The sequence below is a fragment of the Theropithecus gelada genome, chromosome 19 (assembly GCF_003255815.1).
Source record: "Theropithecus gelada isolate Dixy chromosome 19, Tgel_1.0, whole genome shotgun sequence".
NCBI lineage: Eukaryota > Metazoa > Chordata > Mammalia > Primates > Cercopithecidae > Theropithecus > Theropithecus gelada.
This window is the reverse complement of record NC_037687.1, coordinates 22,264,928-22,279,592: the sequence shown is the minus strand read 5'-3', so window position 1 is coordinate 22,279,592 and position 14,665 is coordinate 22,264,928. Positions and strand designations below refer to the sequence as shown.

At 51.3% G+C, this 14,665-nt stretch overlaps 2 protein-coding genes and 1 long non-coding RNA gene across 5 annotated transcripts in view; all 3 read right to left on the bottom strand.

Annotated features, from left to right (window-relative positions):
• CLASRP (CLK4 associating serine/arginine rich protein) overlaps positions 1-4,457 on the bottom strand; it is a 34,493-nt gene extending 30,036 nt beyond the window's left edge. For all 3 annotated transcript variants that reach the window (XR_003116888.1, XM_025367604.1, XM_025367605.1), the window contains exons 1-2: positions 4,389-4,457; positions 3,196-3,323 (exon numbers count right to left, since the gene is read on the bottom strand). Coding sequence is in view for 2 of the 3 variants with exons in the window: in XM_025367604.1 (XP_025223389.1) it covers positions 3,196-3,294 (99 nt within the window). In the remaining variant the exon portion in view is untranslated. The remainder of the gene's footprint in view (positions 1-3,195; positions 3,324-4,388) is intronic.
• A 196-nt stretch (positions 4,458-4,653) lies between these two features.
• Positions 4,654-5,440, bottom strand: LOC112613314. The gene is made up of 2 exons (XR_003116939.1): positions 5,367-5,440; positions 4,654-4,896 (listed from the first exon to the last, which is right to left on the bottom strand). It is a non-coding gene; the product is annotated as an uncharacterized LOC112613314 (long non-coding RNA).
• A 450-nt stretch (positions 5,441-5,890) lies between these two features.
• Positions 5,891-14,665, bottom strand: part of RELB (RELB proto-oncogene, NF-kB subunit) — a 44,358-nt gene continuing 35,583 nt past the window's right edge. Inside the window, exons 9-12 of the mRNA XM_025367251.1 lie at positions 14,294-14,509; positions 12,888-12,956; positions 12,671-12,748; positions 5,891-6,679 (exon numbers count right to left, since the gene is read on the bottom strand). Of these exons, the coding sequence (XP_025223036.1) occupies positions 6,300-6,679; positions 12,671-12,748; positions 12,888-12,956; positions 14,294-14,509 (743 nt within the window). The 3' untranslated portion in view covers positions 5,891-6,299. The remainder of the gene's footprint in view (positions 6,680-12,670; positions 12,749-12,887; positions 12,957-14,293; positions 14,510-14,665) is intronic.

The following is a 14,665-nucleotide window of genomic DNA, read 5'->3' as shown; positions in this document are numbered from 1 at the left end:
TTCTTTTTTTTTTTTTTTTTTTTTTTTTTGAGACTGAGTCTCGCTCTGTCGCCCAGGCTGGAGTGCTGTGGCCGGATCTCAGCTCACTGCAAGCTCTGCCTCCCGGGTTCCCGCCATTCTCCTGCCTCAGCCTCCCGAGTAGCTGGGACTACAGGCACCCGCCACCTCGCCCGGCTAGTTTTTTGTATTTTTTAGTAGAGACGGAGTTTCACCGTGTTAGCCAGGATGGTCTCGATCTCCTGACCTCGTGATCCGCCCGTCTCGGCCTCCCAAAGTGCTGGGATTACAGGCTTGAGCCACCGCGCCCGGCCTCATCTATTCTTTCAAACTGTATTTGACGGACCCAACCCTACGGTACAAATGTGACCCAAATACTACTAGCCCCAGGCTCACAGAGCTGGGTATGTGCATATACGTATGAATGGATAAGCATATTTTATACACACACGCACACACACTGTTAAGTATTCCTTATCTGAAGTGCTTGGGATCAGAAATGTTTTGGATTTTTTCAGATTTTGGAATATTTGCCTATTCATAATGAGATATCTTAGGGATGGCACCCAAGTCCAAAGACCGAATTCATTTATACTTTATAAGCACAGCCTGAAGGTAACTGTATACAATATTTTAAATAATTTTGTGCATGAAACGAAGTTTGTGTTAAGTACTTATATATGAAACTTTCCACTTGTAGTGCGGCATCGTGTCAGTACGCAGACAGTTTCAGATTTTGGAGCTAGCCGGGCGCGGTGGCTCACGCCTGTAATCCCAGCACTTTGGGAGGCCGAGGCAAGCAAATCACCTGTGGTCGGGAGTTCAAGACCAGCCTGACCAACATGGTGAAACCCTGTCTCTGGCCGGGCACGGTGGCTCAAGCCTGTAATCCCAGCACTTTGGGAGGCCGAGGCGGGTGGATCACGAGGTCAGGAGATCGAGACCATCCTGGCTAATATGGTGAAACCCCGTCTCTACTAAAAATACAAAAAACTAGCCGGGCGTGGTGGCGGGCGCCTGTAGTCCCAGCTACTCGGAGGTTGAGGCAGGAGAATGGCGTGAACCTGGGAGGCGGAGCTTGCAGTGAGCCGAGATCGCGCCACTGCACTCCAGCCTGGGTGACACAGCGCGAGACTCCGTCTCAAAAAAAAAAAAAAAAAGAAACCCTGTCTCTACAAAAAGTACAAAAATTAGCCAGGCATAGTGGCACACACCTGTAATTCCAGCTACTCAGGAGGTTGACTGAGGCAGGAGAAGAGCGTGAACCTGGGGGGTGGAGGTTGCAGCGAGTTGAGATCACACCACTGCACTCCAGCCTGGGCAACTGAGCAAGATTCTGTCTCAAAAAAAAAAAAAAAAAGAAAACTTGGAGCATTTCGGATTTTGAATTAGGGATGTTCAACCTGTGTATGCGTATGTGCGAGTGTGTGTGTGTATTTTTTTTGAGGTGGAGTCTCACTGTTGCCCAGGCTGGAGAGCAATGCAACCTCTGCCTCCCAGGTTCAAGCAATTCTCCTGCCTCAGCCTCCCAAGTAGCTGGGATTACAGGTGCACGCCACCACGCCTGGCTAATTTTTGTATTTTTAGTAGAGACGAGGTTTCACCATGTTAGCCCAGGCTGGTCTCAAACTCTTGACCTGAGGTGATCCACCCACCTCGGCCTTCCAAAATGCTGGGATTACAGGCATGAGCCTCCACACCAGGCCCATGTATGTGTATCTTAAGTGTGTTAAATTCCACAAAGGGGAAGGAAAGGGAGCTACGATTACGGCATCTTTAGAGGACACCTGACTGAGCTCGGGAAACAAGACTCCTCTGAGGACTGAGATCTGACAGATGAGCAGTAGTTAACCAGGTATGGGAAGAGCTCATACAAAGGTCCTGTGGCTGGGGAGCGCTTGGGTCAGTGGAGGAATAGCAAGGAGGCCAAAATGACTTGTGCAAAGGAACAAGGCAGAGTGTGGGGTGGTGTGAGTCTGGAGGAGGGGCAAAGACCAGGCCATGCAGGACCCTAAAGGCCACAGTGAGGAGCCTAGGCTTTCTCTCAAGGGTACTTAGAAGCCATAGAGGTGCTGTGAGCAAGAAAGGGACAGGGTCAGTTTTGCGCTTTAGAAAGGCCTCTTGGACTCTTCTAGGGAGGATAGACTGGAGGAGCCAGGACTGGAGGCCAGCGGACCAGAGAGGAGGCTGGGGCAGTAATACAGGAGCAAATGGAAAATGTCTATATAAATGTCATCTGACAGGAAAACTGAACCTAGTAAACAGGTGCCATTTCAAGCTGGAATCCCAAGGAGACAGAGGAGTTAAACAGGTGAGGAGGGGGTAATACAGGCCAAAGCCCCATGGTGGCAGAAATAGAAGGCCAGTGGAGCTGTCCACGGATGAAGCTCAGTGGTCAGACCACAAGGGTCTTTTAGGCCAGGGATAGTTTGGTCTTCCCCCCAAAACAACTGAAGCATCAAACAGGAGAGGGAAGTGGTCAGGTTTCACTTAATATTCACTCCTTTTTTTTTTTTCCTTTTTTTTGAGACAGAATCTAGCTCTGTCACCCAGGCTGGAGTGCAGTGGCGCCATCTCCGTGCACTGCAGCTTCCCCCTCCCAGGCTAAGCAATTCTCGTGCCTCAGCCTCCCGAGTAGCTGGGACTACATGCACACATCACTAAGCCTGGCTAGTTTATGTATCTTTAGTAGAGACGGGATTTCACCATTTTCGCCAGGCTGGTCTCGAACTCGTGACCTCAGGTGATCCGCCCACCTCGGCCTCCCAAAGTGCTGGGATTACAGGTGTGAGCCACCGTGCCCAGCCAACTTAATACTCACTCCTATTGTGTGCCAAGCCAAACCTCAAGAGTGGCTGAGCTCTTCTGGGAATGGGGAACCCAGCAACAAGCAAAACAGACAACGTTCTGGAGGTGGCCAGTCTAACGTCAGGACTGCTCTGAGGATTACAGAGACTTCCCTTTTTCTTGCTAACACCAGATCGGCACTGAGAGGCCACACCAAACGACACACTATGTTACAACAAACAGAAGCTCTTGGGATCCTAACAATGATTATGCTCAAGAAAAGATTAATGAATATACTCCTGAGGAAATAAGCCTCTTGTCTTGACATACTTCCAAGCCCAGATTTTACCAGGATGACCTGTGTCCCCCAAACTAGGGTCCCCCACCCCAGACGAAAGGCCAGTTACTCACGATCTTTTCATAATACTCCCGTCTCCGCTCCGCCCTCTTCTTGTAGTCGACCATCATGCCTCGAAGTTTCCGCTCATGCTTCCGAGCCTCGTGCCACATTGTGGTGAGGCCAAGCCTGGGGCCTCAACCTGAGGGATGAAGGGACCAGGAAAGTCAGATGGGCTGTGAAAACCGTATGGGCAGAATCAAAGTCATCTAACAAGTTGGTGACAGAGTCGATCCCAAACAACACATCGATTAGCTTCAGGGAGCAGAAGTGAAGCTGCAGAACGGTATGCCAGATGTTCAAGTCCATCCCTAACAACTTCGATCTGGCAACTTGGGCATTCTAAAAAACCCTTAGGTGATTCTGAGATGAGCATCCCTGGGAAAGGGGTGTCCTACATTCCATGCGCTGGAGTCGGGGATGAAAGTTTTGAAACATCAGTAGGGTCAGTAGTTTGAAGTAGGGTCAGACGGCAAACCCTGAGCACCTAAGGCTGGAGCTCAAGGGAAAGAGAAGAGCTGAAAAGGCTCCCACTAGGGGCCATGCGTGGGTATGAGTCTGGGTGCTAGAGGGATAAGGAAGGTAAGGATGAAGGCAGGTGGAGGAAATCGGAGAAAGCCTTTAAGGGAACAGTGCAGTTGCATGAAGGTGGAGGTCGAGGACAGGTGAAGGGCGTGGCGGAAAATGAAGATGCTAGAGGGAGTGGGAACACGGGAAGGGTGTGTTGCAAGGAGACCAGAGTGAAGTTGAGGTCTAAAGATGGGATCTAGATGGCAGGGTGTGGAGAGTACCCAAGGAAAAAGAGGGTAGAGCTTGAGAGAGGCGGAGTTGGCTGACGGGAGGGCGTGGGCTGAGCTTGGGGGCAGGGCTTGTGGGAAAGGGAGGAGACCGAAGGTTTGGACAGGGCTTGTGGATCGCGTCGCGGCCTGAGGATTTGGGCTGGATTGTTTTTTTTTTTGACATGGGGGCGGGGACTGTGATAAGCTGTTGGGCCGAAGGCCGAGTCCGACGCGGCAACTTCTGGCCCACAGCCGGGGCACGGGCGCGGCCTGAAGCCCGTCAGGCCGAATGGGGTGAGGGACGAGCGATCCTCGGGGCCGGGACGCAGCAGAAGCCTACGGCAGTATGGGAAAAGCCTAAGGAAAGGGAGAAGCTGGGCTGACGCCTGCCCGAAAACCGGGAGGTCGAGCCCGCCGCCTGCACTCACCGGCCGGTCTCCGCCTCCCAAAGCTGCGCTCGCGCGCTGCCCGCACAGGAAGCGGAAATGAAAGGCCGCGCTAGGGGGAGGAGGCGGAGCGTGGTGGAGCTCCGCACAGCGCAGTTCCGCCGACGTGAGGGGCGGGTCCTAGGGTTGAGAGGGGCGGGGTCAGAGGAAGAAGCGGTAGAACCGAGAAGGGAAGAGCTTGGATGCTTTATCTTTTTATCTTTTTAATTTTATTTATTTATTTTTATTTTTATTTATTATTTTTTTTTGGATTGCAAAAATTTATTAAAATTGGAGACACTGTTTTAATCTTCTTGTGCCATGAGACTCCATCAGGCTGTCTACAAAGACCATTGGGAGGCTGAGGATCACTTGAGCCCAGAAGTCTGAGGCTGTACAGAGGGCCACTGCACTCCAGCTTGGGTGAGGAAAGACCCTGTCTTTCAAGCGGTAAGCTGCATGCTTGCTTGCTGTGGTCATTAAAAACCCTAGTTTAGGATAACAGGTCTGCCTGTTTGAAGATGAAAAATAATCCCATTTAAAATTTGCCCTACTCCATTTCCATTTCAGTCACATTTCAACTTTTAAACAGCTAATCACTCCCATCTACAGATTAAGATGTATATGCCACTAAAACCTTTTGCCACCTTAAAAATTTCCTTGAGGCCGGGCGCGGTGGCTCAAGCCTGTAATCCCAGCACTTTGGGAGGCCGAAACGGGTGGATCACGAGGTCAGGAGATCGAGACCATCCTGGCGAACACGGTGAAACCCCGGCTCTACTAAAAAATCCAAAAATCTAGCCGGGCGAGGTGGCGGGCGCCTGTAGTCCCAGCTATTCGGGAGGCTGAGGCAGGAGAATGGCGTAAACCCGGGAGGCGGAGCTTGCAGTGAGCTGAGATCCGGCCACTGCACTCCAGCCTGGGCGACAGAGCCAGACTCCATCTCAAAAAAAAAAAATTTCCTTGAAAGGTTAAACTAACCTGCATTTCTTCAAGCATGAAATCTGAGTCCTGAAATTAAGGGACAATACACAGTAAGACAACTTGCATACAATTAAGGGTAACCCAAAATCTCCAAACACTATAGAATGACTGTATTCCCCTTTTCAGGGCATAAACTAGAATGTTACAGCCATCTTTTTATCTTTTTTATTTTTATTTTTATTTTTTTCTGAGACGGAGTCTGTCTTTGTCGCCCAGGCTAGAGTGGCGCGATCTAGGCTCACTGCAACCTTTGCCTCCTGGGTTCAAGCGATTCTCCCACCTCAGCCTCCCGAGTAGCTGGGACTACAGGCATGCGCCACCATGCCCAGCTAATTTTTGTATTTTTTGTAGAGACTAGGTTTCGTCTTGTTGCCCAGGCTGATCTCAAACTCGTGAGCTCAAGCGATCCTCCCGCCTTGGCCTCCCAAAGTGCTGGGATGACAGGCCTGAGCCCCCAGCCAGGAGGCTTTCTTTGCTACGTAAGGAACTAGGGCGTTTCCCAAGCGCAGAATAGACGAAACCCCCGAGGCTCAAAAACTCATCTTTATTGGGAAGACTCTGAACAACCAACCTACCCCCCACCCTCAAGTCTGGGGAGGAAGGGCCGGGCATCTGCCCCCTCCTCCCATATGTACAATCTTTTCCGAATCCTACTGGAGAAGGTTCCCCGACATGTGGTGACAGAGGCAGCTTTAACAAGCTAGTGCACGGGAGCCATGTCCCTTTTCCTCTCCGGACTCAGTTTCCTCATCTGCAAAATGGGCTCAAGGGGAAACCCGTGCAACGGAGCTTCTCGCCAAGGCTTGAATATGTCCATTTCAGAAGCATGAGGAAGGGCCAAGGGGATGGGGGTGCTAGACATCCTGGTTGGGATTGCACAGCTCCTCCACCTCCCTCCCCACCCAGTGCCCCTCCTCTGGCATCGAGGGGCTACGTGGCTTCAGGCCCCGGGGATAGGAGGCCGCCCCCAAAGGCCGCCTCGCGGTACTGATTGGGGAACATGTTGCTGCCCACGAGGCTGGCGGTGCCTCCATCCCCGGGGCCCGGGGCCTGGTACGAGTCCAGCGTCAGCGGTTCAGGGCCAGGGGGCTCCCCAACCACAGCCCCGGCACTGCATACAACAGCGCTAGCATGTGGCGGTGCTGGGGGCAGCAGGTCCAGCATGGTGAAGAGTGTGGGGGCCGTAGGGTCGTAGGCAAAGCCATCATCCAGGAGGTCAGGCCCGCCAGGGGGCTCCAGGCCGGGCAGGGACACGGTGCCAGAGAAGAAGTCAGGGTCTGGCAGCAGGGCTGACGGCGGGAGGAACGGGCCTACGGGGATGAAGACAGAGAAGTGTAGTGTGATTTAGGGCCAACTTCTGACCAGGCCCTAATTCAAATGCCCCACTTCCTGCAAAATGTGATATCAAGGTGGCCTTTTTTTTTATTTTTGAGATGGAATCTCATTCTGTCGCCCAGGCTGGAAGGCAGTCGTGTACTCTTGGCTCACTGCAACCTCTTCCTCCCCGGTTCAAGTCGATTCCCCTGCTTCAGTCTCCCGAGTAGCTGGAACTACAGGCACGTGCCACGCCCAGCTAATTATTCTTTTTAGTAGAGATGGGGTTTCATCACGTTTGCCAGGCTGGTCTCGAACTCCTGACCTCAGGTGATCCACCTGCCTCAGCCTCCCAAAGTGCTGGGATTACAGGTATGAGCCACCAAGCCTGGCCTTAAGGTGCCATCTTAATCCCAAGGAGAATCCATGTGGGACTATCACCATTCTCAGATAATAACTAAATTGAAGGCCAAGAATGTAGCCTTCTGGCATGGTGGTTCACACCTGTAATCCCAACACAACATAGCAGACCCTGTCTCTACGAAAAAATTATTTAAAAGTTAGCTGGATGTGGTGGTGCACGCCTGTAGTCCCAGCCACTTGGCAGGCTGAGGCAGAGGGATTGCTTGAGCCCAGTTTGAGGCTGCAGGGAAGTATGATTACATCACTGCACTCCAGCCTGGGCAACAGAGCAAGACCTTGTCTCTAAAAGTAGTGATAATAAGAAGCAAACTAAGGCACTGAGGGCACTGAGGGAAAGTCAGTGGAAGGCTCACACAAATGTTGTGGAACTAGCATGTGAAACCATGCTCCTACACAGCTGTGGAGAGTTTTCCCTGAGAGTGAGGAAGGAGAAGAGGTTCCAAAGCCCCCCAACATACAGAGACAACCCAAAAAGTGAAATCTCCAGACCATGGGAGACACAAGTTGGGAAGTCACCAGTCCCAAAATTGTCAGAAAAAATAAATGTCGGCCGGGTGCGGTGGCTCAAGCCTGTAATCCCAGCACTTTGGGAGGCCGAGACGGGCGGATCACGAGGTCAGGAGATCGAGACCATCCTGGCTAACAAGGTGAAACCCTGTCTCTACTAAAAAATACAAAAAACTAGCCGGGCGAGGTGGCGGACGTCTGTAGTCCCAGCTCCTCGGGAGGCTGAGGCAGGAGAATGGCATAAACCCGGGAGGCGGAACTTGCAGTGAGCTGAGATCCGGCCACTGCACTCCAGCCTGGGCGACAGAGAGAGACTCCGTCTCAAAAAAAAAAAAAAAAAAAAATGTCATTCTTAGGCATAATGGGGACTTAAGAAAAAATAACAATAAAATCAAAAAGTTTCATTATAAGAGGGATTCTCTGGCCAGGCATGGTGGCTCACACCTGTAATCCCAGCACTTTGGTGGGCCGAGGCAGGCAGATTACCTAAGGTCAGAAGTTCAAGATCAGCCTGGCCAACATGGCAAAACCCTGGCTCTCCCAAAAATACAAAAATTAATTGGGCGTGGTGGTAGGCGCCTGTAATCCCAGCTACTCGGGAGACTGAGGCAGGAGAATCACTTGAACCTGGGAGGCGGATGTTGCAGTGAGCCGAGATTGCGCCACTGCACTCCAGCCTAGGCAACAGAGCAAGACTGTCTCAAAAAAAAAAGAGGGACTCTCTTCTTGGAAGAAGACAAACCTTAGAGACACAAGGCTACTGGAACTCTTTTCTAGCCTTCCTTGCAGCCTGATGCGATCATGTGACTAAGTTCTGCTAACTGGAATGTGGGCATAATGGCTGGAGTTACAACAGCCATCTTGCACCATGAGATGGCAAACTGAAAATGACAGAAGCCTGGGTCTCTCGATGATCATGCAGTTACCAGACCATCCCTGGAACACACCTACAGACTGTTTTTTGTTTCTTGTTTTTGCCTTGTCACCAGGCTGGAGCACAGTGGCACCATCTTGGCTCACTGCAACCTCCACCTTTTGGGTTCATATGATTCTCCTGCCTCAGCCTCCCGAGTAGCTGGGACTACAGGCATGTGCCACCACACCCAGCTAACTTTTGTGTTTTTAGTAGAGATGGAGTTTCACCACGTTGGCCAGGATGGTCTCTCTCCCTTGACCTCGTGATCTACCTGCCTTGGCGTCCCAATATGCTGGGATTACAGGTGTAAGCCACAGTGCCAGGCATGTTTTTTGTTGTTGTTGTTTTGAGAAGGGTCCCGTTCTGTCGCTCAGGCTAAAGTTCAGTGATGCAATCTTGGCTCCCTGCAACCTCCACCTCCTGGGTTCAAGTGATTCTCCTGCCTCAGCCTCTGAGTAGCTGGGACTACAGATGTGCACCACCACACTTGGCTAATTTTTGTATTTTTAGTAGAAACAGGGTTTTACCATATTGGCCAGGCTGGTCTCAAACTCCTGGCCTGAAGCAGTCCACCCACCTTAGCGTCCCAAAGTGCTGAGATTATAGGCATGGGCCACTTTCAGTCCCTATGGACTATTTATGTGAGACAAGAAATAACGTTCCATCCTGTTGAAGCCCCTGTTATTTTGGGTTTTGCTGTAAATGCAGTTAAATGTGATCACAGGTTGGGTGCAGTGGCTCATGCATGTAATCCCAGCACTTTGGGAGGCTGAGACAAGCAGATCACTTGAGGTCAGGAGTTCGGGACCAACCTGGCCAACATGGTGAAACCCCGTCTCTACTAAAAATACAAAAATTAGCTGGGCACGGCACCATGTGCCTATAATCTCAGCTACTCAGGAGGCTGAGGCAGGAGAATCGCTTGAACCCGGGAGGCAGAGGTTGCAGTGACCCGAGATCACACTATTGCACTCCAACCCGAGCAATAAGAGTGAAACTCCGTCTCAAAAAAAAAAAAAAGAAAAAATGCAAGCTCCTAGGCCGGGCACGGTGGCTCATGCCTGTAATCCCAGTACTTTGGGAGGCCAAGGCAGGCAGATCACAAGGTCAGGAGATCGAGACCATCCCACCTAACACAGTGAAACCCCGTCTCTACTAAAAATACAAAAAATTAGCCGGGCGTGGTGGCTCACACCTGTAATCCCAGCTACTCAGGAGGCTGAGGCAGAAGAATGGCGTGAACCCCGTGAGGCAGAGGTTGCAGTGAGCCCAGATCACACCACTGCACTACAGCCTGGGCGACAGAGCGAGACTCTGTCTCAAAAAAGAAAAAAAAAAAAAAAAAAAAGCAAGTTCCTAATATCTCCTGGGCACTAACTCTGCGCCAGCCACCATGATAAATAACCGTACGACATCATCTCACTAAATTCGGGAAAGGACTGTAAGAGACAGGGTCTCCATCTGACAGATGAGTAAAGTAAGGCTCACAGAGGTCACACAAACTAAACTGCTAAACTGTGGGCTCAGATTTCAAACCCAGTCTGATCCCAGAGGCCATACTCCTAACCATTACACTGCAGTGCCTTGGCGATACTGCTTCCACAAGGGAGGGGTGCTTTAGACCTTGGGAAACTGGGATACTGGGGAAGGTGGATGAATAGGGAAGGGGGTTTAGGAAATGGGAGAGCAAAGATTGGTGAAGTGGGCTAGGATTGGTGGTTGCTAGCGGCAGAGCTATTAGGCATTGGTTACCAGTTGCAGGGCAGGGGGAAGAACAGGTGGAGCTTCAAATCTCCAGGGTGGGACTAGGTCAGGTGGTCCAGGCTCAGCAGTCTGAGTGGTTAGTAGCTGGCTAGGAGCTGGGTACCTTAGCTGGGTGTTGAGGGCTATGTTTTTAGAGTTAGTAGTCAGTGGGTAGAGACTTTTCCTCTTTTCTTTTGTTTTTTTTTTTTTTTTTTTTTTTTTTTTTTTTTTGAGACAGAGTCTCGCTCTGTTGTCCAGGCTGGAGTGCAGTGGTGCCATCTTGGCTCACAACAACCTCCATCTCCCGAGTTCAAGTGATTCTCGTGCCTCAGCCTCCCGAGTAGCTGGTACTACAGGTGTGCGCCACCACACTCAACTAATTTTTGTATTTTTAGTAGAGACAGGGGTTTCACCATGTTGGCCAGGATGGTCTCGAACTCCTGACCTCAGATGATCCGCCCCCCTCAGCCTCCCAAAGTGCTGGGATTACAGACGTGAGCCACCACATCCAGGCATCTTTTCTTTTCTTGTTTCTTTTCTCTTCTCTTCTTTTCTCTTTTTGAGACGGAGTCTTTCTTTGTTGCCCAGGCTGGAGCTCAGTGGCACAATCTCAGCTCACCACGACCTCTACCTCCTGGATTCAGGCAATTCTCATGCCTCAGCCTCCCGAGCAGCTGGGACCACAGGCATGGGTCACCACGCCCAGCTAATTTTTGCATTTTTAGTAGAGACAGGGTTTCACCATGATGGCCAGGCTGGTCTCGAACTCCTGGCTAGAGATTTGTTTTCTGAGGGCAGCCAGATAGGATTGGGGTTCATGGGAGCTGGAAGCTGGCATGGGAGTTGAAATGAAGGCAAGGGTAGAACAGGCCAGAGACAGGCTCTGAATCTGAGGTTGGCTGGCTTCAACCACCACCCCCATTCATCCATCATCAACTCCCTGCTACCTATGCCATATATATCACCACTCATCTACACAGATGCCCAGGGGCCACCTCCCTGTTCCACCAGAGATCTGCTACTGTGTGACCTCAGGCAAGAGACTTCACCTCTCTGGGCTTCAGTTTCCTCACCTGTAAAACAGGGGAATGACAGCACATACCTCACAGGTTAAGTGAATAAACTCACAGAAAGCACTTAAGTGCCTGTCATACAGTACTCATAAGAAGAAATATATTAAGAACCAGGCGCTGTGGCTCACGCCTGTAATCCCAGCACTTTAGGAGGCTAAGCTGGACGGATCACCTGAGGTCAGGAGTTCGAAACCAGCCTGGCCAATGTGGCGAAACCCCATCTCTACTAAAAATACAAAAATTAGCCAGGCATGGTGGTGGGCGCCTGTAGTCCCAGCTAATTGGGAGACTGAGGCAGGAGAATCTCTCAAACCTGGGAGGCAGCAGTTGCAGTAAGCCAAGATCATACTACTGCACTCCAGCCTGGGCAACAGAGATTCTGTCTCAAGAGAAAAAAAAAAAAAGAAGAAGAAGAAGAAATGTATTAAGAGTCAGGCGCTGTGGCTCATGCCTGTTATCCCAACACTTTGGGAGGCTAAGGCAGGAGAATGGCTTGGGCTCAGGAGTTCAAGACCAGCCTGGGCAACATGGCAATACCCCGTCTCTACAAAAAATACAAAAATTAGTCAAGCATGGTGATGCATGCCTGTAGTCCCAGCTACTCAGGAGGCTGAGGTGGGAGGATCGCTTAAGCCCAGCAGGTTGAAGCTGCAGTGACCCATCGTTGTACCACTACTCTGGGTGAGAGTGAGAGACTAAGTCTCAAAAAAAACAAAAAGAAAAAAGGCCAGGTGTGGTGGCTCATGCCTGTAATCTCAGCACTTTGGCAGGCCAAAGAGGGCAGATCACTTGAGGTCAGGAGTTCAAGACCAGCCTGGCCAATATGGTGAAACCCGTCTCTACTAAAAAATGCAAAAATTAGCCGGGCGTGGTGGTGCATGCCTGTAGTCCCAGCTACTCGGGATCCTGAAACAGGAGGATCGCTTGAACTTGGGAGGCAGAGGTTGCAGTGAGCTGAGATCATGCCACTGTACTGCAGTCTGGGCAACAGAGCGAGACTCCATCTCCAAAAAAAAAAGAAATAGATTAAATTTTAAAACACCACTGACCTAAGTAGGTACTGGGCCTTTTCAAAGGAGTCCCTGAGGCTCTGAGAGGTAGAGCAACTTAACGAAGGTCACATAGCAAGGAAATGGTCCAGAAGAGATCAGAACTTCCATTCTGTCTCCAGAGCCCTCATTCTTTCCACTGGATGTTGCTGGCTAAGTGCTGAGTGACTTGCCTTGTGGCTGCTCTTGGAGGGCGTGAAGAGGCCAGAAAAGCAGGGCTGCCACTTACCCTCTGCCCACCCAGGGGACGGAGGCTTATGTGTAGCCGGGACCCACCTGAGCTGTGGCTGGGCAGGAAGTGGTCCAGGATGGCTGGCTTTTTCTTCCGCCGTTTGCTCTCGATGCCATGGGGGTCTGAGGGAAGGGAGAGATGAGGACCCCTGTTCCCCGACAGCCCTTCCTCCCCAGCCTGGGGGGTGGACAGGGCAGTGGGGTCAGCTGTCCCTGCCCCAGAACCTGGGGATAGAGGTAGAAAAGGGCAGAGGGCACACACCAGAGCTGTTCAGCTCCCCAAGGACGTCGGGCATCCCCCGTTTCCGCTTCTTGTCCACGCCGTAGCTGTCTGTTGAGGAGACACCAGGGACATACAAGAAGTAATTCATCAATAATAATTAATTCCTTTATTTATTTATTTATTTATTTATCTATTTATTTATTTATTTTTAGAGACAGTCTTGCTCTGTTGACCAGGCTGGAGTGCAGTGGCATGATCTCGGCTCACTGCAACCTCTGCCTGCTAGGTTCAAGCAATTCTCCTGCCTCAGCTTCCCAAGTAGCTGGGATTACCGGTGTGTGCCACCACACCCAGCTAATTTTTGTATTTTTTTAGTAGAGATGGGATTTCACTATATGTTGGCCAGTCTGATCTTGAACTCCTGACCTCAAGTGATCCGCCTGCCTTGGCCTCCTGAAGTGTTGGGGATTACAGGTGTGAGCCGCTGTGCCTGGCCTCTATTTTTTTTTTTTTTTTTTTTAAGATGGAGTCTTGGCCGGGCGTGGTGGCAGGTGCCTATAGTGAGTCTCGCTCTGTTGCCCAGGCTGGAGTGCAATGGCACAATCTTGGCTCACTACAACCTGTGCCTCTCGGGTTCAAGCAATTCTCCTGCCTCAGCCTCCTGAGTGGCTGGGACTACAGGCGCCCACCACCACGCCCGGCTAATTTTTGTATTTTTAGTAGAGACGGGGTTTCGCCGTGTTGGTCAGGGTGGTCTCGAACTCCTGACCTCAGGAGATCCACCTGCCTCAGCCTACACACTGGCCTCTTTGTTGTTCCTGGAGCACCCCAGGCACAATCCGGTCTCAGGACCTTTGCACCTGCTGTTCCAGCTGTTTAAAACACTCTTCCTCGACTCTCACTACTTTCCTAGAAAACTTCCTGCTTAATCATCCTCCTGTCATCAGCTCAGCTGTCCCCTCCTCCAAGAAGCCTTCCCTGATGCCCACAGCTAGGTTAGGTGCCCCCTTTGGGCAATGCGAGCCCTTGAGCACTTTATTCCAGTCCTGCCCACTCTGGTCATCACTGTGTGGGGACAGGCTGTCCCACATCCTCAGGACTATAAGCCTCATGGGGACACAGCTAGGGGCTGTGTTGGTCACTGCTGTGTCTCTAGCAATACCGAGCACAGGCCCAGGCATGTGCAGGATGCTGAGGGGAGGAAAGATTAAATACTCTCCAATGTCACAGGACGGCTACTATTATTTCCATTTTGCGCAGAAGAATGAGGCTCAGAGAGGCCAAGGTCACACAGCCAGTAAGCAGCAGAGCCGGGATCTGAACACCATCTTTGTAGCTCTGAGCCTGCATTCTAGTTCCGCCTCTTTCCCCTCCCCACTGGGGTCTCCCCAAGGCCGAAGACCTAGTCTCCGAGGTGTTGGGTCACCCTGGGTTGCTGTAGTTACCATGGTCGCGAGGCAGGTACGTGAAAGGCAATGGCTCGCTGCAGACCCCATCGGTGAGCCGCTGCAGGAAGACGTTGACTGTCACAGGCTCTACAATCTCCAGGTCCTCGTAGGGCGGCGTCTTGAACACAATGGCAATCTGGCGGTGCACGTCCGCCTGGGAGAAGTCAGCCCGACCTTCCCAGGAGGCCCTGCTGAACACCACTGATATGTCCTCTGGCAGGAAATGGGGGACATCAGCTAAGCCAGGACATCTGGGCCACTGTGCGCCCAACTTGCCCAGCCTCCCCCAAAATCAAGACTAATATTCTTTTTTTTCTTTTTTTTTGAGTCTTGCTCTGTTGCCCAGGCTGGAGTGCAATGGCGTGATCT